Here is a 23,773-nt window from a genome sequence, read left to right on the forward strand (position 1 = left end):
GAAATCAAATTGTAGAGACCCAGACATGTTTGAAAAGCCTCTGAAAAAGTAAAAAAAAAACCTACTGAAAGCGAATTTTAGAGAAATATTCCTGTAAGAGGAGGGCCAGGGCCGTGGAAAAATAATAATATAGATTGATCCCACGCCATTGATATTAGATTTGTTCTAATACAAGATCATGAGTTTTTTTATAACTATAATATACACTGCACATAGCTCTAACGGTGTAAAGCACGGACAACCATCGATATACCGTGGCTATACTACAACACCAGTGACTTCAATTAACTATACTGACTGCATATTTGATTTTAGAGCAAGTCCTTGAGTATACATAAGCTTTCACGATAGCACTTTTTTCCTTTTTTTCTAAAATACCTTTGCTTTGTTGGTAGGTTTGAAGTGCTATCGGAACGAAAATGCTAATAGCAGTCACCTTGATTTCGCTGATAGCCTCGTGTCGTTCGCTTCCGGTACCACTCAGTAGCTCTGGAAGTTATGGCGCCCAGCCTCAAAGCAGTGCAATGGATGAAGTTAATAGTATGATACCGCCAAGTGTTGCAGACATGCTTTACAATTCTCTGCCACCACAATTCAGAAACCTAGTGGCCGTGTCAAATCGAGAAATTCTAGGCACACCTTCCGGGTCGTATGCACCACTTCCAGGATCTTCTGCGGGTGTTGGCATGAACTATGGACCAGGAATAGATGCGGGATCTCCTTTAACAAGTTCAGTTTCAAACCAGTCAAATAGACCTGGGTACCATGGAAACACTAGTCCATACAGAGGTGTTGCTAGTCAGTTTGCCAGTAATCTTATTAATTCAATGCAGATGCCTGTATACCTGTAGATTTTTTTCCAAATTAATCTATTTATAGTACGTTTAATATTGTAGTAGCATATGGTAGAGTTATACTGATTTCATAAAAATATGATCTATATTATAATGTTTAAAAATGTTGTGTATATTGAAAACGGAAATATATAATAAAGAAATGTTTATGGTTGGTATGACAAGATCAGTTTTAGGAAAGTCGCGAACAAAGACAAAAGTTACTTACTAGTATACATCCGCATGTATGTGAAATAGTAATCAAGGGAACCAAGGTTATAGCGGTAATCAAAAGAATGTAATCCAGGGACAAAGACCAGACATGGAAAACAGATATACGCAACAAAGAACATAAAGTAACTAAAATCATACATACAAAGTAACAAAAGCAAATGAGCAACTCGGACTCCACTAAAAACTGGGGGCATGGACCAGGTGCTCCGGTGGGGTAAGCGTCCTCTGCTTTTCTAGAAACACCCGCCGAGTTGGTCATAAAAAGTCAAGTCCGGGGTAGAAAAACGAGGAAAGGAAAACTATATGGCCCGTTGAATAAATCAGTTTTCATGGTGCAGATGGATACACTATAACGATCCACGAGTTCATGAGTCCATAAAACCTCTGTAGTGATGACTTCAATCTTGTAGCAACATAACCCTGTTCCAGGAGCCTATTTGTTAGAGTTCTAGCGCGATACAAAAAAAGTCTGCGTAGTTTCGGAAAGGTCTGGCATAACGTATGAGTTGTGATATGAACACTCCATACGCAGGTGCTGAAGGGATGTTGCCACAGATGAAAGGAAATTTGACAATTCTGAATGAAAAGTCATCACGTTTGTCGTAAAGTTTGGTCAATAGTTTTTCTTTACCATCGATTTTTAAGTGTAGGTCCAGATATGAGGCTGACTTCACAGTGTCTGTAGTATCCTTTATCTCAAGTTCTTTTGAGAACCAGGCATTCCCTATATCAATGGTGACAACATATTAGCAAAAATACATTCAATACACTTTAGAAACATTCCCTATACTGATCAGGGAAGGCAAAGAAACATAACAAGTTGTCTCATAAAAATATTACTCCTATTCGTCCTTTAAGTGATAAGCCATACAAGGATTTTTTTCTGAGACAAATGCCTGTGCATATAAATAGTAACTCAAAACTGTCTAGCTTTCCCCTCAGTATATAATCATTTTGAAGTATTCCTTCCACTATTCTAAAACTTTTATTCATTTATGTCAATTGAGTTTCTGTGTGTATTGAATGCATTTCAACAAGTCCCGCAAACGTTTTTAGGTGAATCACCACCAGCCTGATATTTAGGTTGACATGTAAGTTAGTAACTACGCTAACGACTTACAGCATAAAAACCCAGGGGCGAATCCAGGATTTCAGGTAAGTGGTGGGGTAAATCGAATTATAGGTAAGGCGAAACGAGCAAAGAATAATTTTGTATGTCAAATTTGTGAGAAAAGGTTTTTCATGATTTGTATTTATCCAGATTTGAAGGGGCGGTCGGAGTTTAACACCCTGCACCTTTTCCCCTCGATCGGCACCTACATACGGGTAACTCAGGCTTCGACAACGACAACGACTGAGGCATAACAAGTGTACATCTCCAATGAGCATCAGATGAACGAACAATTTGATTCATAAGAAAAAGTGCTGACTTCTCGTGTCTTGATTTTCTTAAATATTCTAATATATTCTTTTTTTTCTTTTTTTTTTGGTGTCGCTTTGATGTTGACTTGTTTTTACGAGTTTCGAATGTTGTTCTGACACAGTGCCTATTGGTTTCATTGTTCCACGGACTTCAATTGTCACCAAACAATTTCTAACGTACCACTGACTTCAATTGCCATAAAACAATTTTTTACATTTTTATCTTTTATTTGGGATTATTGAATAAGGGCTACGTTGTGATCGTACAGTTCTTCTTAGGTTAAACAAAGGAAACATTTGTTTTAAAATTACGGGAAGGTGAAAAAAAAAACTCTCCGTGAAGAGAAATTAAGGAAACGTTATGGTGTCAAAACCAAAAGACTAGGGATGAAAAATTAAACGGAAGAACAGAAATAGATGAAAATTCCATTAAAACGTCGTACTCGTGAGTACTTTATTTATGATTTTCTGGTTACAAAGTATTCACTTCAATTGGTTCACGTAATGAAGATTTTAATGTGTTCTTGTCGATTTTCTCTATTGTATTAAAATATGCCTTTGGTTGGACGACTGTTTATTTCTTTGGAGCATCAAAATTTTGGCACACTCACACACACACACACACACACACACACACACATATATATACATCCCTGTCTTCCAAATCCCAGCACAAACATTAGAATGCAGACGTAACAAAAAGAACGATATCGGTTCAAATAGTTACGGCAACTTCTGTACTATCCATTAGACGTTTCTATTGTATAAATTTTAAATTTTAAACGATTTTTTGTAAATCATTCAGATTTGCAACACGTTCATAACATCATTTGTAAATTTGTTTGAGAGTGATCCTATACGAGAAAATAAATTCCCTCCAAATGCTGGACCGTATCCTTGTTGGTTGTTGGCACCCGGGCCTTGAGGATAGGCGTTACTTGGGTCCGGAACATGTCCTTGGCTATGATGTGGATCAGGACCATGTCCTTGGGTATGTGGATCCGGACCATGTCCCTGATTATGATGTGGGTCCGGACCATGCCCTTGGCTTTGGTTTGGATCGGGACCATGTCCTTGGTTATGATGTGGATCGGGACCATGTCCTTGGTTATGATGTGCATCGGGACCAGGTCCTTGGTTATGGTGTGGGTCCGAACCATGTCCCTGATTGTGATGAGGATCCGGACCATGCCCTTGGCTATGGTGTGGGTCCGGACCATGTCCCTGATTGTGATGAGGATCCGGACCATGTGCTGGATCTGGATTAAAGTTTGGCAGATACTGTCTATGCTCTGTTGGCAATAGTTGTCCTATTTGTTGCATTAAATCTGCCATTGATCCGATCTTGCCTATTCCGGCTCCCGTGGGTAGATTAGCTGCACCACCTCCTGCTGGATAATTTCCTGCTTCTTGAACATTGCTTGATCCGGGACCAACGGGAATACAATTCGCAATGGATAAGAACATTATTAATACTCCTAGAGTGGAATAATATGCCAGTTTTGTCATTGTTTGCTGATATGGCACGCGGCTTTGATCAAACTGAAAAATATAGACGGGCATTACCATTTCTCTATATAAAACTCTGTTGGTTACAAATAGTGATTCGTTATATATCTACGATAGTAGTATTAACTTTAAAACGATTGTGAAGTCCTTTATTTGTAATCTTGAATATTGGAATTTGTTGCCGATCTTCCATAAAAAGACTTAGTTTAGCAAACCGGTTGTATTGTAGTACATATAGACTTAGGTATGTTCCTTTCTCCGGTTTCTAGATTTGTTTCTGTTTTTTTGCTCTGTTTCCTTCAAGTATATTTTTTTGTGAAAATGTTAACGGAGCTCGGTCAATTACGAGCAAAAGTACACTTTATGTAAAATTATATATATATACAAAATTTACACCATTACAAAGCAGTGCTAAGGAAAAAAGGTTTTTATAAAATTTTGTTTCGAAAACGAAAAAAGATTTAAAAAAAACGTAATGGAATGATATCGCGGACTTTTGATAGACATCTGCCATTTTTCGTGAAACAATGAAGATCTACTTACACAGCCTGTCCGTCGATGGTAATTTCCACTGAAAAGTTCAATAAAGATGTCAGATTTAAATAATTTTTGTACATGCACCTCTACGCAAATAGTTTATTGTGAACCGAAACGTACATAAACAATCCATAACCATTACTGTGTACAAATAAGTCGTTGGGTTCATTTGTGGTCAAATTATGAAAATTGCTAATTAAAATTCGGGTCATACTTTCTTAACGATGGATGTACGGTTTTAATTTGTGATTTTTTCGTATTGTCAGTCAATTTATATTTTGGAAAAGATGATACAGAAGGTACATATACATCGCGAGAACTTTTTGTCTTAAATTTAAATTATGCTTGTTTTTTTTTTTAGTGCTCTGTGTTTTACAATTTATTCTTCGTCAGATGCCATTTTGTCGTTCTGGGCGTTATTTTATCCATGGAATATCACGTTTGTACCTCCAGCATTTTTGCTTCTTGAAATTACATTATTGTGTATTTGTTTAATAAACTTCGATCAATATACTTACTTAATGAACAATGTGGAACCATATATTTTGTGCCAAAGAGAAAGGCTTGAAAATATTAAAACTGGAGACATATATAAACACATAAATAATTAAGTATATAAAATAATACTGGAACTCGAATATTCAATTAAAATGCTGACAAATTTTTGTCATGTCCAGGCATACATCTATATCTACAAATCTTCCACTCTTTTTCCCTTTCAATTTAATAATGCTTTTACAGAATTTAGTTGAGAAGCATGCACCTCCAGTTAAAATGATATTTGATGATAGCCGTTTCTCTAGTTTAATAAGTTGTTTCAGAACTTATGTCTGGTATGATTTTGTGTGATTAAAATTTTTTTAACTTTTAGATTGAAAGGTATAGTTAAGAAACTACAAATAGGGGCGCATACAGAATTTCAAGTTAAGGGGCGAAAATAGACTTACAAGCCAGGCGAAGCCATAGGCGAATCGAAGGGCAAGAGTCTGGGGGTTGGACCTTCGCTCGACGAGTTAAGTTGATATTATACTGAATAAAGTACTGATATTCGCTGGACCACCACATCAGAATTTCTGGACATGGAAGCGAAGCAAGAAAAAAATGTTGTTTTTTGTTTTTTGTTTTGTTTTTGGGGTGGCAGATTTTGTGAAAAATCATAATTTTGTGCAAAAATATTACACCGGGTCCCCCTCATCCGAAATTTTGTCCACTCCTAACAACCCATAGTAAATATTTGCAACCTCAAATACCTACTTTGTTTTTGTTATCAATTTTTTTTTCAGGACACCATTCATATGGATTCTGAAGCAGTCAAGTTTTAGCTCGTTTATTCTATTCTTTTTAGGTTTTGGTTTTTGTTTTCCTAAGGTTTATTTTAAGGAAATATGTTACACATTGGTATAATTATTCTCAAAATATGTGTGTTGCAGTTATATAAAACTTGGTGCCACAGTAGTTTTTGTTTTTTTTTTTAATAATAATAGTAGTTATCCTTATTCCATTGGCCTACGTTTAAGTTTGTATATACATCAAATGATTTTTCCACGGAAGTTCTTTTTTATATTCAAATGTGCAATAATGTACATAATAATTTCACTTGGATAAATTTCGCAGTTTCATGACCTGTCATGCCTGATCTTTGGCTATATACTACGTAAGCAGTAGCAGGAGCATTGGGTGTTCATTTCAGGCATATTTTGGACATGAAATGAGCAAATACAGCCTGCTGTTAGATACATACAAGGTGAACATTGCATCTCGAAGAGCATAGACGTATAAGTATAGAACGGTTTAATGGAGAAAATAAATTACACATATCAACATCTAAAGATGAAACAATCTCAATATATCGTTGGTGAATTTGTCGGCAAGTGATCCAATAGTGTCGGTCAAACCTGGTTGAGTTGATTGATATTGGCCGGATGGAGCTTGGTTAGCTTGTCCAAGAAACTGTTGTGGTAGATTTGCCAGTTGACCGGCTAGGTCATGAGCTTGTGCAATTTGGCCTAGTTGACCAGCTGGGGCATGTGGTTGGTGGTGACGAGATGGGACAGCTTGACCAGCAGGTTGTCCGCCTGCTGGTGCAGCTGGTGCAGCTGGTGCATGCGATTGAACAGCTGGGCCATGGGAATGTGGCGCTGGACCATGGGCTGGACGTGGGGCGTATCCCGGGTGATACTCGTGTGGGTCCAAATCTTGTGGGTCGGGACGTTGAAGATAGTCGGGTACTTCCGGACGTTCGTAGAACTGGGCGCACACTATTGGTAAATAGTCCAAGGTGAATAAAAGTGTGATTGTAACCAAGAGTGTCATCACCGAAGACTGCTGTTGGGCCATTTTGTTGTTTTATCGGTCGCCCAGGAAATTTGTGACTGAAAAAAAGACAGAATGCAAAATGATTTGCAATACACAACCTGTTGCACGAGTGTGCTTAGAATCATGTGCTTGATTGCAAACTTCTATGGGCTAACATTGAAATCCTGCTCATTAATTATCAAGTAACTTTCATTTTATCCGTAGTTTGGCAAAACAAATGTACATGTATATCTTTACTATGTTCATTACAGTCCAACGATTCTGTTTACTCAAATTTGCTTGAACTGGGAAATGGTCATCCATGTTCAACTGGTTCTCACATTCAGTTATGGAACTACCATTTGATTTATATAGGGGGGGGGGGTAGAGTTGCTCCGTTATGAGCCCTTTATCATACGCTTGTATGTGCATAATCAGTAAGATGTACTCTTCAATGACAACCATTATTCAAACAATTTCTAGCACAATGACGGGGTTGTTCCTACAGGAATACGTTTAATATTAAGGATAAGAAGATCATTCCACACACAGATTGATACATGTATCATGAAAAATCAAAAGCGTATTTATATGATGGCGGCTTCACTCATAGCACATAAAACATATCGCATTTGATGTCTTGCTTCAATTCATGTGCTTAATTCAAAAAAGTAAAGGAATGTTTCAGTTTTAGCCTGACATTTACAGAAGGGATATACATGTTCTTATTTTATGGTTTCAAAATTAACATAAATATTAAATCATCTGTAACCTTTCTTCCAAATCTGGGTTTTACAAAACTATCATTGATTTTCCAATTTCTAATGAGGGTTGTTACTAAAATTCTAAAACTTCTTATATTTCTTTGAAATTTCTTTAAAATCCTTTTCTACAATATTTTCTACTTATAAACTTACGACTGTTATCCGCCGGTGTTCATGTTCCACTGCATAGTTCAATACAATTTTCGGATTTAAATATTTTTTATGCACTTCCGGAAATAAACCACCGTGCACCGAAACATTTCAAGTGATCAATAACAGTCACTATGCATAGGAATATTAAGTCGTTCGGTTCGTTTGTGGTGACATTATTTTAAAATGAAGCCACAACCAAATGGAACTGGGTCATGATTTGGAATAAGATGTACATTATGAGATGGATCTATGCTATTTTGGTAGTTCTGTTTTAGGGAATGGATTAATTTATGAAATTAGGTGTGTATCATTCAAGTTGGATAGGAAATAGTTGATTTCAGTGGTCAGAATTGACATTTAAGCTGTTTGGAAATAGTGAAATAAAAAAATTGATTTACGATGGCCGGAATTTACAATTATACATGTATTAAAATCTGTAAGGCTACAAAAAATCTGAGACAATCATCATCGTGTACTAAGTTACAGCCCTAGATTAATCCTACGAGGAGGAATCACCCGGCCAGCGAAAGCTATATTTTTATATAGCCTAGTTGGCCGAGTGGTCTAGGGCGCTGATAGATGTCACAGCGGTACGAGTTCGAGTCCCCCGGAGGGAACGACAAAAATTTGCTTCGCAAATTTTACAGTTCTAACATCGTTGGGAATTTTTCAGACCCTTATATATATATATATAATATATGGGGTTTTATTGGAATATATATAAAATAAAAGACACAATTAATAGCATTAGTGATTCCATGTGTTCCTCCGTCTTACCAATCTGAAAACCCATCCTATACGTTCCTATAAAAAGACCTGAGGTGGGTTTCTCGAAGCTATCTTAGGGTTAAGACGTGTCCTAAGACTATCTTAGGATTCGTCTCAGTCCTAAGTCGTGTTCTCGAAGCCATCATAAGTTAAGACAAGTCGCAATTTTCATCCTAACTTTAGGACGACTAAATAGGTGTCTTAGGATCATCTTATCGAAAAAATTATATCAGAATGACCGGCACGCGTCGGTTCAAACATATTTTTAAAGAATGTGCATGATTTTCAACGGTGTGTTCCCATTTCACCTTAGCTGTGAATTTCAGGTAAAAAAGGTAAAAAAAGTACTAAGGCGAATTGAGAATTTACAATAAATCCATTATAAAAACACAGTTATTAATTTATGGCATGTTTTGATATGGGTTGTTTGTTCCACTACTCAAAAGCCATATGGAAGAAAACTCAAGATTGTGGTCTAGAGAGAGACTACAAAGACATACCAGATGTTAACAAACTAGTCCGTCGTGCAGCAGCTCTCCCACTATTACCACTCGACAAGGTTGAAGACTACTGGTTACACGCACTAGAGAATGCACCAAACCGAGATGACTGCACCAAACTCACCGACTACGTTACAGAGACATGGATTGAAGGCAGATTCCCACTACCAAACTGACGGGCCTAGAACCAACAACCACTTAGAGGGATGGCACAACAAACTTAAGAAGAGAGTGAAGACACCATACCCGAGCATCTACAAGATCATCGACACCTTCAAGAAGGAGGAGGCAGCGAACGAGATCAAGATCGAGCAGTACGCAGCAGGTGGCAAAAGAAGATTACCAGAGAAGAAGTACCGTGACATAGAAGACCGTCTACACCGCTTGAAGAACCAACGTACGACTGGCGAGAAGAACTTTGTGGAGTATGGTGACGCAGCATCTTACATCTTGAAGCTTGATTAGATAACAGTTTAGTGACAATTTAGTGCTATGAAGTTTATGAGTTTTGTGATCATATTGTGATATTGTTTTATTCAGATGAACATTTCATGCTTATTAATGCACTATAAAATAGTAAACACTATTGTGTTATTTAAAAACTAATATTGTGCTGATTTTAGTAATGAACTATTCTGCTTTCGTTTGTCACTGTTTGTGAAAATATTCCATTTTGCTTATTTATTTAGCTTATTGTTTTCCAATGACAAGTTTTGATGTAATTTTGTTTGTGTTCAATTATGATTATGAATGAGTATGAGAATGATGTATGCTTTTGAATGGATTTTGTTATGCTATCTATCACATTAATTACATGCCAATAAAGCATAGAAATTGTTACTTTAGTTATTTTGTGCCTATATGAAGTTGAATAAGATATGGTGATATAAATAAAATCTTGAACACTTAAAAAACATATAAACATTACACAAAAATATACAATTACATTTGTATTAAACAACAAATTAACAAATTAAATCTATGTTTATATAGTCGTATAAACACTAATTACTCTTGATTAGATGTTTACATAGGTTCCCATTTCGCCTTAGTTTATACAAAATTGTACTAAGGCGAAATGGGAATATTTTTTAGTATAAGAATTCAGAGCTAAGGCGAAATGGGAACAAGCCTTTTAAACTATGACCTGAATGTTTCACGATTCAGTGACATTTTATTAAAAAAAAAATGCTACTGTTTCTATTTTGAATACATACACGTAACAATAAAAAATCAATAACTTCATTCGGTTTTCAAATTCACTTACATGCATATAATTAGGAAATGGTTTTTGCCTTATCATACATGTATAATATGTATTTTTGTATATTTGATATAACAATATCAACCATTTGCCCGTATTTAATATTTTTAATAAAACATAATATAAATGATAATTTAAACATTTGACAGAATATACTTAGGATGTCTTTATGACGACTTAACTTAAGAAATGTCTGAGATAGCTTCGAGACACAACCTAATATTGTCATATGATGATCCTAACTCCATCCTAAAGTTGGCCTTATGACGTGACTTAGGACCTATCTTAGGATAGCTTCGAGAACCCCACCCCTGGGGTAAATCCTCCAGGATACTGACCACTTGTAGGGCCAATTTTAAAAACGGTTTGAACGCCTGATTTTATTTATTGAGATTTGTAGAAAAAAATGTTACTTAAATGCATATTTGTAAAAAAAAATTACCTACAAAAATCGTTGGAAATGCATTACTCTAAATGGAGAGTGTAAAATTGTGTATAATCTTGAGATAATTTGTAGTGAACTGTTTATTAAATCTGGGACTAGTAAATAGTTACAATCAGTCCCAGATGAAAATAGACAATTTCATCACAATGCTCCCTTGAAATGGGATAAGTAATTTTCCTCAAAGTAGTTGTAGAAACCACTGGATCAGTGTCCTGCCATGAAATGTATATAGTCCCTGCTTTGAATTGAACTATTCTATTCAGGGTTTCTAATTATGCATGCACCTCTCATGTTGTTGCTATGAAGGGTAGTTACCGAACTGATGAACTCTAGACAATAGTCAAAAGGAGAGGTCAAAAGGTAAGTCCGTATAATAATAATAAATGACGATATATACATTATCAGGGTATATTTTTCGAGAGAAATGGTGGTTTAAATTAGGTTTTATTGGGCGCCAACCTCCTGCTTCCAAAATGTATGTTTATTCATTCTGCAATCTAAAGAAGCAGACACATTGTCACGTGTTTTTAGGTGAAAAATTAACGTTTTGGATTAATTTAAAAAGAAATAATGTATTTTTTCTGTGTCAAGTTGGATGGGGGTGCCGGTTAATTTCGCCCCTATCATCGAATTCGCACCTGAGTACACAGTCAAATTCCATAATCCTCAAAGTAGTGCGTACTACTCATTATATACAAGTGTAAGCAAGTGGCCAATGAGAGTGGCCAGTTGCAGTGGCGGATCAAGATAGGGTTTCGAGGATTGGGACCTCTGTTTTAGTTTGTTAACACTATTCATTATCAACAAGAAGTGCCAAATAATACTCTGGAACCCCGGTTTTTCGATCTGCACCTGTTTTACGTAGCGTTGTTATATAATGCGATGCAAATCGTTTTATTTTACCAATCTCAGGACGAAAATATTTACTTTTTTTTTTATAATACTTCATAAACTTGTATGTTTTTTATTTCAAGTTGAAAATATCACGGGTGAAAGTATCAAATTATTGCACTTTTGTCACATTGGTGATGACCATATTTTTTTTTAATTACACTACCGAAATAGAAAACGAAAAAAATCATTTGTTCACTAAATATGTATCATGAAGAGCAATTCGGTATGTAATTATTTACATCAAAATCTGTGCACAAACGAAGCCAGGTTTAAGGTGAAAGTGGTATCCTAACATTGGGTGTGCTCATCAAAGTTATTTATTATGCTGTATGTGTCAAACACCCAAGCATATAATCCTTATGCTTCTCATAAAATGAAACAATTTTAATTTCCGGAATATGATAATTGTTCACACCGATGTTACTTTCGTAAATTATATACAGAAAACGCGGGAAATTTACAAATCGGTAAAGAAAAAGGTAAACAAAGTTATTACTGCCAGTATTTTCCAGTACTGGAAATACAAAAAGTCATTGAGTATTTAAAATTATACCAACAACCTTTATTTAATACCAATGCTAGAGGTATGTTGCATGGATTAACCGTAACTCCGAAGTAGACCTGCTGACAATCATGACAGTCGACCGCCGGTACCGAGTACGTCTCATGGTCTGAAGTTTCCATCATTACTGGCTACTCCTCACACCCCAACCCTCCTCATTCTTATTTAGATTTTATTTTTTTTAAGACTAACAGGCTTCACACTAATGTTTCTTATGATTTTTGTAATCTTGGACTTGGTGCATGCACTACTCCACTAGTCAGAATTTCCTCTGACTCTGCAATCCTTCTTTAATTTGGATATTGGTATGTCATATTGGGATCAGAATGATATTCTATATAATAAGTTGGAGGTTTAGGTGTACAGCAGCGTATATGTGTCTTCCAACACTTCAGGTTGAAATTGCACATGTCACACCTACAACAATGTACCTAGTTCAATTCTGGATTAATGTTTCTGTATATCGACTCAAAATTCATTGCAAAAAAATAATTTTTTATTAAAGAAGTTTTGATAATTTTCAAGACGAGTGGGCAGATCTTGTTACTATTATTATGGAACAGAGCAGACATGTTTAGATTAACCGGAATCTGCTAGAATTTTAATTAATTCCGGTGGGAAATTATGTGTCTGCTACTGGTCAACATGTTCTTTCCCAGAATTATAGTACAGTACATAATGTACATGTATAAGTATTCTTATCATTATGTATGATTGAGCAAGAATACTTTTTTAGACTACATTCCCATCTGCTTTGAGGATTATTTATGATAATTTTGTATATTTGTACATTTGTACATTTTTTTCTAAAATCATTGTAATCATTGTATTAAATTTTTCTACTCAAGAACCCTGTGCAGGTCCGGGTGTTTAAAGAATAGGCCTGCAGCAGCGCTAAGCTTGTCGTAAAAGGCGACTAAATAGTGCTCAGAAACCTAGCTGGGGGCTAGGTGGTCTGCCCACAGAGCAACTGGGATGTGTGCCCCAGGTGGTGGAATGGGGTACCCCTGGCGTGTTACATGTTGGGGTTGTCAGGCTATAATATGGAAAATCCGACTGCAAGCTATAGTGGTGCACCATATTGGGAAAGATGTCACGTTCCTTGCACGTTAAAGAACCCTGCTGTGGTATTCGATAGGAGTAGGAACCTTTGCGCTCCACCACAGGAGGCTAAATTGCGTGACCTTACCCATCCCCCCTGTTTCTAGTCGCAATCAAACTTTGTCGATCCTATTATCCTTGTGTCCCATCCTTTTTTTTTCATTTCATGTTTATCGTCTGAATATAACTGAAATATTGCTGCTCAGACGTTAAACCCCAACAAACATTCTACTCAAGAGAGAATTTTAATTGGTGAATAAAACTTATCTTTTAAGTTTATCTTGATGTTTTTTGTTCATTGAAATATTTCATTGCATTTATTTTCTAAATTTTATAGGTTTATGTATCATCACAGAGAAGGGGATTTTTGTGTATTGACAGAATCAATGAGATGCCTGTGATCAACACACCAAGTTTATGAGTTAAAATCAATAATTTTTGTTAACATTGAAATTTTCAAGAGAATGATGTCTTATACCTTTTTTTCATTTTGGGATTCATTGATAGAGAAATTGAGTGTCTTTGACCTTGAACTTCCACTAATTAGAACCCCAATGTCAGTGTAGTAAATGATATGTAGCTATGAAAACATGGGATTGTTTTTAACAGAAATCAGGAAGTGGGACTTAGTGAAAAATTCATGAATTAAGCCTGATAGTGATACTTGCATAGCCCCATTGCTTTTTTTTAATTTAATTTTAGCTTTGGTGTATGATAGCTAGCTGTAATAAGTTGCATGTGATTTTTACAGAAATTGGTTACCCGGTAAGAGGACTACTTTCTTCTTAGGGTATAGGGACTGAAGTTTTCCTGTAAAGTGCTAATGTGTCTGTAGGGGGGTATTGTGACACTATGATTCTTTAATTTTTAAGTAATGAAGAGAATTTAAAGTTGGTATTTTTAATTTGATACTGTCAATAAACAGAAAACGTAGAACTTTTCTAAGAATGAACTTTATTTCCACAGGTGGTATAGAACTATGAGTTCACTGGATGACTGGTCCCCTCCTGTCTCTCCCTCTATCATAGCTGCCATGGAGATGGATGTAGTTCCAGATACATGTCCTTCACAAGTTCCAGAAACTCAACTGGATGGTAATTTAAGAATATTAGTGTTATGCTAAGTGTATAAGGTAGAGCTATTCCCTTTCCTTAAGTAAATAACAAAATATTTATTTAACTAGCTTGAGGCTAAACATATTTAATAAATCATTTTAATACATACATCTGAAATGACTAGAATATCACTACATGTAAATTTGATTTGTAATTATTTAAAAGCTGATAATTTATCTGTTTTGCTTCTGAAGTTTTTACATGAATTTTCCTTAGTTTGTTTGAATAACATTAGGAACTTAAATATAAAGACCCACCACTTCATAGGTACATGTACATGTATATGAATCTTCAATGAGATTGATTTTCAGTGAAATGGATCAGGAAGGGGGGCACTTTTTGGGACGGGGGAAAAAATAATGATTTTTGTTTGTTGCTTGAATAGTGCCTCCATTTTTTTTGTTACTGATTTCCATTGAACTTTGATGAATGGTTAGTACCAACAAAATCCAGTATGGGTATTGATTTTTACAAAAAATGATCAAGGTGGCCAGTTTTGATGCCTGGATAGCTCCTCTACTTTTATATGGATTTCTTTCAAATATTGGTCATTAGTAGCAATGTAAACTTGGATTGGATTGATTATCACTTAAATCAGTAATAAGAACCACTTTCTATAGATGGAGACTTACATTTAGTGGAAAATCAATAATTTGGACTTGTATGGCACCTCTATTTTTTTAATGGATTTCATCCAAAGTTTGGTGAGAGGTGTGTATCCATATGACAATAAAAACTTTGAAGGGATTTGTTTCACAGAAATCAGTTTAGGCATTCTACATTTTTATTTGGGCATTGTGAGTCACAGTGACCAAAGTTTTTCTAGCATTCTCACTAAGTTTCTTTAATTTTTTCGCTAATATTGTGAGAGAAAAAAAAATCATTAAAATAAATAATTGTGAAAGAGTAATCAAGGGAACCAAGGTAATAGTGGTAATCAAAAGAATGTAATCCAGGGACAAAGACCAGAAATGAAATACATGGAATAAATGTTGAACAGACTGTTAGTGACAAAAAATAGATATCTTTTTGATTTCATGAAATATAAAAAAATGTGTCTGGGAAAATTAACTAGTTTACAGAACACTAAATCATACACAGTTTAAAATCAATACCTCTTCATATTAGATTTACCATTGCCACATGTACCAATGACTGAAGATACAGCTATAGATAATTCACCATCCAAGTTGAGTGACATTGGTGACCTTTATAATGGTCCAGAGAATGATCTACTGGAGGATCTTCCTGTCATTAGCTCTACTCAGATTGATGACTTGAATGATATGAATGATGGACAGGTACATAATAATGACCAATGATTTTGAAAGATTTTTTTTCAAACATGCCATTTTCAGCATTTTTTACAGTATTCAAGATTTTAATGGGCCATTTTTTAACATTCAAATAAATTCCAGTAATTTTTATTGGCCATTTTCAAGTTAAATTGGCCTATGACCCATGGGCCTGCCTTTCACAATCACTGAAAGAGTACTATTACTACAGTATTGTACCCCCACTCAATAAGTGGATGGAATATTGGAAATTACATGTCATTCCATCAGTCCAAATTTTGTCGCAATTATCTTGGCTGCCACAGGATGAGTTGATAAAAAAAAAAAATTTTAAAAGTGGTATTAGATTCAAAATTGTGGTTGCTATAGTGATAGGAGCATATTCGAACAAAATAGATATTGAAAGAGTACAAAAATACAGTTTCTTGCTCATTTGAGGTATTAATTAGTTTTTGTCCCCCACCTCAACGCAGAGAGGGGCATAGAAATACCAGTGTCTGTACTTCCATTACTGCTTCTTTCTGTCACACTTGACTTTATGGACCCAACTCCATGAAAACCACTCAACTGATTTTGTTCAAATTTTACAGAAAAGTTAGTCACCATATGTAGTTGACCATATTTCACAGCTATTTTGATTGACAAATTTTATAGGAGTCAAGGGAATCAAGATTCTAGTGGAAAGTTACTGTTTTGATTTGACAAATTTTACAAGATTTATGGAACTTATTTGAATGTGGACATGCTACAGTACAGGACACTTTGTGGATTCAACTGCCATTTTGATTCAACAAATTTTACAAGAGTTGTGGAATATTCGCAATTTAATAACCTTTTTTGTGGCAGCAGGGAATGTGTAGCAATCTTCTTGTATCAGTTTATTATTTTAGGCATCACCTCTTACCCTTATGGAGACAGATATTGTGATACCAGACAGTAGTGTAGTCAAGGAACAAAGGGAGATAATGTCAGGTGATTAACTCATTTATTCTTGCATAACAATGATTTAAGGATTTTCCCTTTGACAAATATTTATATGAGATATCTGCTTATACAAAAGTGGACAGTAATACTGAATATGAAATTCAGTGGGAAGGGGAAAAATACATTATAGGTTTTATTGATTTTAAATTCTAACCTTTCAATTGGTGGAGTTTCATTTGTATATATTGTACAATTTGCAAATAAGGTCTAGAGGGAGTGAGTGACGGGTTTAATGTCCTTGACTACATAAAATCAAAAGCACTCTTTTTTTTTCAGTTGATTACAAACCAGTGCCATTCTGTTGTAAGAAGTGGAAGCATTTATCAGCTGATAGAATTAAAGCATGTCAAAGGTAAAATTTAAGAGGTCAAAGGTGTAAAGGTAAAATGTGGCAGAAAATGAAATTAATACCATTTTATAAAACAAACAGTCCATACAAGTCCAAATTTGGTTCAAGTCAATATTAGACCAAGGTCTTTTAAAAAGGGGTATTAGATCCAAAACTGGTGGCAATGGTAATAGAAGCAGGTTCAGAAGAAGCAAAAATAAGCCCATTAGACAGTTTTGCATTTTTTCACCTCGAAACTAAGCTTCAAAATATTTCAGTAATCTGTAGTACCGTATATTCCGGTGTATAAGCCGCTATTTTTTTTCAGGTGACTTCTACCTGCGTTTTATACACAGGTGCGCTTTATATGTGTATTTTTTTTTTTTTCAGACCAGATCAGCTGATCTGATTTTGACCGGATATTACATTGTTGACATTATTTTATACGATCTGAACAGCCGACTATGACAGGAACTTGCAATGTATACATCTTGCTTTCATCTGAATAAATATTTATGTTTTGTTTTGTTGCTTATTTGATTAAAAAGAATAAAATGTATAATAATGACGAAGTTTTCATGACTTGTGTCTTTACGATCAATAATTTGGTCACGTGGTGATATATTGTTAAGTATTTTTAGAGTTATCAAGAGGTACAATAAAGGAGTTTTGTTTTTTTCCCCTATTAATCAGCACATTCACTTTTTTAGATTTTGTGTCTGGTTTTATTCTTGAGACTGTCAATATTATTTTAATCCCATTTCACAAAAAAAAAAAAAAACGAAACTAAACAAAAAAAAAAAAAAAAGTTTACGATAAAATGTATTGATCACATCATGATATTCTAATATACCCTAAGGACGCCTCTTCTCTAAAAATCAAGATTAGTGGGGGACATTTCAAAATCTTCAATGATTTTCTACATTTGTACATTGAATTAAATTTATTTCTTTCCTTAAAAAAAATCAACATAATTTCTTAATTAAAGACTGAGTAAACAGAACGAAAATATTCTCTTCAGGGTCATAAGTTTATGTATTTTTAAAACTATTATTGAAGTTATTTTGAAATCCTCCCCAGAATAAAGCCGACTGTGTATGGTATTGTGTGCACGTGTGCACTGATTTTTCCACTGTTGTTAAAATCTAAATTTCTCCCCCGGCTATACCTGTTCAAAACATGACACCTGTAGAAATTGAAACCTCTAATCAGCCCATCCAATACCGTTAATTGATGTATTTTCAATCATAACTGTAAACAAAACAATTTATTACACAACGAACTTGACAGCTTGGGGTGAGGACGGCGTGGGGTGACACAAACAATTATTTATATCACAATGTTCAAACAACAAATAACCTTTAATCAGCTCACTGACAAATTGTTGTAATAACTATAGAAAGCCATCATATTCCTTTTAAATGTAAACAAAACAAATTTATTACTCAACGACCCCAAAATGGGCGACAGCTTGGATGAGTACAGCGTGGGGTGAAAGTCAAAATCGCAAACTTCAAACAACAAATAAGACGACATATACGAGAAAATCATAATTTTATTGACAATTATAATGCATAATATCAAATTTTATTGAAAATAAAACCCTATAAACCTTTACTTCCCCATTCCCTTTTGTCAAATTACCTGAAAAAGAAACGTAAATAGTATCATATGTATCTGAAAATAGCCACATTTATCGTCAATTTGGGTGCGCTTTATATGTGGATTTTATCCTTTTTTTCCACAAAAATCGACCCTGCGGCTTATAGTCCGGTGCGCCTTATTCACAGGAAAATACGGTAATTGTTTGGGGCCTGAAATTCGTATGTGACAAATTCGAGTATTTTACTAGAAATAAAATATTGGTTGGGATCTGTGTGCACCAAAGTTTTGCCTACACCAAGGGATACTTGTGCCCAATTCCGAACCTAGCAATCAGAAAGGATATGTGCTCCCGTATGAACTTTTTGGTCCTAAATCAGCCACACGATAAACTTCTTTTCCAGAATTAGTACAAAGCAAAAGAAGGTAAAAAGTGCTTCAGGGCTATTTCTGAGGTTTTCAAAAGGGGGTTTTAAATGTCTGGAACCATTAAATGGCTTTGTTATTACAGTGGTTCCTAAAAGACATGTTAAACACAAATGTACTTTTACTCCAGTACTAACAATTTGGTTGAATTAAAGATTAATCTGTGCTGAAAAAGTAAAATGTAAAGGCTGACCTAACTACCCTATTTTTGTTTAAAATTTAACTGTAATCATTTTTATTTGGCCTCATATAAATTGCTTAATTCTTATGCCTTGTAAGTTTAAAGTTCTTGGACCCATACTTTTGCAGGATTTAATCACAATCCAAATTTAGAGCTGCATCAAGCTTGAATGTATTGTCAGTAATTGCCAAAATGGTTCTTGGTTTAACCTGTGCACTTGTGTCATACTGCACAATGTAATTCTTTTTTTTTATTTTTTTTTTTATAGATTTTTAGATGATCCAGCAGCTATGTTAGTTGCTAATGAGACAATAGAAATTTTCTCTGAATTGGTAGTTTTTGATACTTTTCCTGACAAGATCACAAGTCTGTTTTGTAGTCTGAAGTAAGTATGTTAAATTTAACCATGAATAGAAAATCTGGTTCTAGTTTATCGTGTTACTGCAACTCCTTCTAAACTTTTTTATAGGTTTTCATTGGTACAAATTTGAGAAATTATGACGTTTCCTTATTATGAATGGGATACTTAGGGTTGTGAGGGTTATTCTACTTGCCAGAATTCAAGAAATTGAATTTTTTTTTCTTGCTCTTAAATGCAAAATGAAAGAAATTTTACAGACAGGAACCATTTTTCACTTGCCTGAATACCAGGTTAAAAGCAGCACTCCAATAAGGTGTCAACTGCAAATATGAGCTATGTTCAAATGGAATAGCCCTGATAATTTTTTGTTTGCTCATCTACAGTATTTCTATTTTTTCCTGAAAAGAATTATATTCCCTCTAATTACAGACAGACAGTTTCTAGAATTAATCAAGGACTATCAGAAACAGGTATGTTTGTGTAATATCTTCTCTTGATTATATATATCAAGAATTTTAACATAATTTTTTGTTATTTAAATTGGCAATCAGTTTTTTTTTTTCAAATCAGGATTTTACAGTTCTGTTTCTTTTTTACTGTATATTTCTTCTAATTACATCAATTTCCAATTTTTTTGCTGGCTTTGTAAAATCAAGCCTGTGAATATCACAATTACTTTTTAGGAGTTATGCCCCTTTTTTCTTCAATTATACATCTTAAAGATTATCAGGATACATTTATTTGTGAAATTAGATTAACTTTCTCTAGTTTTGTTGTCCTTTGTTTTAACACAGAAGGGGGCATACATATATTGGTGGCAGTGTGTCCTTCTGTCACATTGTGGATGCAACTATTTGGAAATAGCTCTATTGAAATTATTCAAATTGTGTAGAATTGTTAACCACCAAATGTATTTGGTCATATTGTGCCGCCATTATGATTTGACAAATTTTACAGGAGATATAGGACGTCATTGAATTCGTACATGCTACGCTATAGGAACATGCTGTGAATGCAACTCCTACAAAACCCCTCTACAGATTTCATTCAAATTTTGGAGGATTGTTAGTCACTATATATGTGGTTAATTGTATTGCACCACCATTTTGATTTGACAATTTTTTTTTAATTGGAATTAAGGGGCTTTTGCACTGCAACTTTTTTAGCCGAGGGAGAGGAGCATATGGCTATGCGTAGCAATCTTGTTAGCAATTAATTTTGTATCGGCAACAGATATTACTTATAAGGCCTTTAGTTTGGGGGCTTTATTGATGAGAATATCATTTAAAAGCTTTTATAGAAAGATTTCTTACAGAATGTACAAAATTTTTAACGGAAATCAGCTCTGAAGGTCCTAGGTTGTGTGAGGAATGTTTATCTATGTTTTATACAACTGAAATGATAATGTACTCAAAATTAGCAAATAGTTTTGAAATTAAGTTTATTTACAGTTGCTCTTTTATCGCAACCACAGTGATGGGACATGTTCATTGATGTTTCTTTTTCTTTTCATCAATTCTTTTCAGTCATACATTAAAATCTTTAGTTTTTTTTTTAAAGTTTACAATTATGACTTTCTTGTAGATGTTGAATTCTTCAATTCAAGGAAAGAAGTTGTACTTTTTTACTCATTTCTGAAGAGGTTCATACTTAGGTATGTATTTTAAAAGAATACATTAAAAAATTCTTATTGGCTATAATTAGAAACTCACAACCTCTATTCACTTCTATGGAGAAAAATTTTGAGCTAGATTTAAGTAGTATCAGTTCATTTCAAATTGCTATATTTCATATTTTACCTTTCAAATTAAAAATTTCATTCATAGAAGAAAATAAGAAACTTAATGCAAAGCAGTGTCATGTGATGGATCATTATTTTATATAATAAATATGGGGCTATATTGCAGTCACTTTGTCTATCAGTGACGTCGGTTACACTTTCTGTAACAGATTTCTCAGCCTCTATTGGAGGGAATGCTTAAATATTTGGTACATTGCTTTTGCATGATGACTTGGACTGTGTCTCCCCTTTACAGATTCTTCCCTTATCTAATTTTATGTTTACCATACCACTACATTTGAGTGGGGTATCCATAGCATAGCCTAGTGTACTTTACCATACCACTACATTTGAGTGGGGTATCCATAGCATAGCCTAGTGTACAACAACTCGTTTTTTCCTTTTTTTGATAGGTTGCCAAAAGACCTGAGCAGTGAGGCTGAGAATGTTCTACAGACTTTGGTCAACCAGATACACAGTGTTGTTATGTATGTTGACAGACTGACTGACATGAAATTTGATGTGATGCTATCTGTAAGTTGAGCACAAAAACCTACATGTATATACAGTGAACTTAGAATTTATTTTGATATTTGAATTTCTCCTTCCCTCTGCCTTTGTGAATATTCTAGATTGGTACAAAATAAGTCCATGATGAAAGGTTGATTTTCAAGAACATAATTTGATATTGTGTCAAAATGCTTCATGTTTCCCTTGTTTACTTAAAATTCACAAATTGTTTTGATATTTATTTTTAATTTTGAAAAAACATTACAAGATGGTAACTGAATGATAATAGCTGCCTTTTGGTATTGTTTTGACTTACGGGTGTTTTTGAGAACCATACATTAAAATACAAAAAGTTATATATTCTCCTGTATAGACTACAACTCCCCTGTAAGCTGCTAAGGTATTTTGATATTACATCTGCATGTTTCATTGTCTAGCAAGGAGTCTTTAAGATGAAAAAGTTATATTACTGTCAGTATGTCTTTTATAAATTTCATTAGCTATAAATAGGAAACCAATCATAAGAATGAGTATAAATTTAGTATAAAACTTCTCTTGCTTTGAGTTAGTTTATAATAATAATAAAATAATTTTAGTAATACATAGTAGCATACTTTTTTCCAGACATCTCCATGTGATTATAACAGGTATCATTTGAACTTTGACCTTTACTGGAATACACTAGAGTTGATGTACTTACTTGAGGATAGATATAAAGGTATTTGGTTTGGTTATTTGACAAGTCTCTAATTGAGTTGAAGTCATATCTTTAATTTCTGACAATCTTATCAAAATCTAGTTCGAGGTAGGATGTGTGGTACAATAGTCCCTTTCTTATGTGGCCACCCATACTGCAAATTGGCCACATAAGTGTGGTGGCCTCTCATACTCTCATAAGAGGTTTGACCAATTTTAGCATTTCATATGTTTGTTATGTTATGTACTGGTACATAAATGCACCAATTATATAGTTTTATTTCACGTTTGTTATGTATATATAATGTATTTTATAAGCAAATTAAATAATTTTTTTACTTATTTATCGTTTTTTGTTTTTTTTTTTTAAAAAGACTAAAATTCCATAGATTTTTTTTTTAAAAAGTTGTCAGCTTGACTTTTGCCACTTTCAATTGAGGTTGTTGGAAAAACTTTATGCTAATTGAAATACACAACTTTAAAACACCTAACATACATAAACAAAGATATAAAAGACATGTTTTACAAAATTTACTGGTAGAGCATCATTGGATTGAGCATTCCAGAGTTGTTGGTTCTTCAATGTGCAAATTTATGCCCACTTATGGTATGTCGAAGCACATTCACACATTGCACTAACTAAAATCAATTAAAAGTAAGACCTAAATGACTTTTTGCAACCAGATTAAAAGGTAACACATCTTGTTTGTAATTTGAAATACCTGGTGATGTTTTTATCATCGAGTACCAGTCCTTATTCTGACTGATTCATGAGACTAATTTCACACTAGGGTGCCCACACTTTACATTTTTACAGTTTGTACACCTGATCTCAGAGCTTCAGGTTACTATTTATTGAAAATATACTTTGGAAGAAAAGCTCAACCACCTGTGGATACTGAACATAGCTGGATACAAGAGACTAGATCTTTGTTTTTCATTCAAAGTCATGGCTGTTGAGATTCTTTATGAAGTCAGCCTTTGATATCACAATGCTTACAAATTCTGCAAGAATTGAGTGAATAAAACACATGAAAATATTCACATAGAACATTTATCTGGTTTGAACAATGATGAGGGTTTATGAATTTGTGCCTTTGTTCTATTCTTTTAAAGTCCTCCTCCAATTTCACAGGACTGGCATATCCCCTTAATAAAGGCGTTACGACCAATAGTATATCACTGGTGTTAAATAGTCGATAGGTATGCAAAGG

At 34.3% G+C, this 23,773-nt stretch overlaps 3 protein-coding genes and 1 pseudogene across 4 annotated transcripts in view; 2 read left to right on the forward strand and 2 right to left on the reverse strand.

The window, feature by feature from the left end:
* Positions 1–2,918: 2,918 nt before the first annotated feature.
* On the reverse strand, positions 2,919–4,645 carry LOC148607634 (uncharacterized). The gene is made up of 2 exons (XM_088545366.1): positions 4,542–4,645; positions 2,919–4,031 (listed from the first exon to the last, which is right to left on the reverse strand). The coding sequence occupies exon 2, from the start codon at positions 3,996–3,998 to the stop codon at positions 3,291–3,293; it is 708 nt and encodes a 235-aa protein (XP_088401492.1). The 5' UTR covers positions 3,999–4,031; positions 4,542–4,645; the 3' UTR covers positions 2,919–3,290.
* Positions 4,646–6,309: 1,664 nt separating this feature from the next.
* On the reverse strand, positions 6,310–7,771 carry LOC148607635 (uncharacterized). Its single transcript, XM_088546523.1, has 2 exons — positions 7,748–7,771; positions 6,310–6,907 (listed from the first exon to the last, which is right to left on the reverse strand). Exon 2 carries the CDS (start codon positions 6,870–6,872, stop codon positions 6,360–6,362), a length of 513 nt encoding a protein of 170 aa, XP_088402649.1. The 5' UTR covers positions 6,873–6,907; positions 7,748–7,771; the 3' UTR covers positions 6,310–6,359.
* A 1,162-nt stretch (positions 7,772–8,933) lies between these two features.
* On the forward strand, positions 8,934–9,495 carry LOC148607636 (uncharacterized; annotated as a pseudogene).
* A 2,563-nt stretch (positions 9,496–12,058) lies between these two features.
* LOC148607637 (protein MMS22-like) overlaps positions 12,059–23,773 on the forward strand; it is a 43,888-nt gene continuing 32,173 nt past the window's right edge. Inside the window, exons 1-10 of one of the 2 annotated variants that reach the window (XM_088545334.1) lie at positions 12,059–12,097; positions 14,248–14,375; positions 15,525–15,697; positions 16,582–16,663; positions 16,952–17,027; positions 19,481–19,597; positions 20,003–20,043; positions 21,158–21,227; positions 21,767–21,887; positions 22,488–22,581. In XM_088545334.1, the coding sequence (XP_088401460.1) occupies positions 14,261–14,375; positions 15,525–15,697; positions 16,582–16,663; positions 16,952–17,027; positions 19,481–19,597; positions 20,003–20,043; positions 21,158–21,227; positions 21,767–21,887; positions 22,488–22,581 (889 nt within the window). In that variant the 5' untranslated portion in view covers positions 12,059–12,097; positions 14,248–14,260. Of the gene's footprint in view, positions 12,098–13,379; positions 13,703–14,247; positions 14,376–15,524; positions 15,698–16,581; positions 16,664–16,951; positions 17,028–19,480; positions 19,598–20,002; positions 20,044–21,157; positions 21,228–21,766; positions 21,888–22,487; positions 22,582–23,773 lie in introns of those variants that run through there. The other variant, XM_088545335.1, reaches the window with a different exon arrangement.

The sequence above is a fragment of the Perna viridis genome, chromosome 9 (assembly GCF_037379345.1).
Source record: "Perna viridis isolate PV_CMFRI_1.1 ecotype Kerala chromosome 9, ASM3737934v1, whole genome shotgun sequence".
NCBI classification, from domain to species: Eukaryota; Metazoa; Mollusca; class Bivalvia; order Mytilida; family Mytilidae; genus Perna; species Perna viridis.

Excerpts from the sequence above, each read along its gene's own strand:
- LOC148607634 (XM_088545366.1), bottom strand. The coding sequence starts at position 3,998 with ATGACAAAACTGGCATATTATTCCACTCTAGGAGTATTAATAATGTTC.
- LOC148607635 (XM_088546523.1), bottom strand. The coding sequence starts at position 6,872 with ATGGCCCAACAGCAGTCTTCGGTGATGACACTCTTGGTTACAATCACA.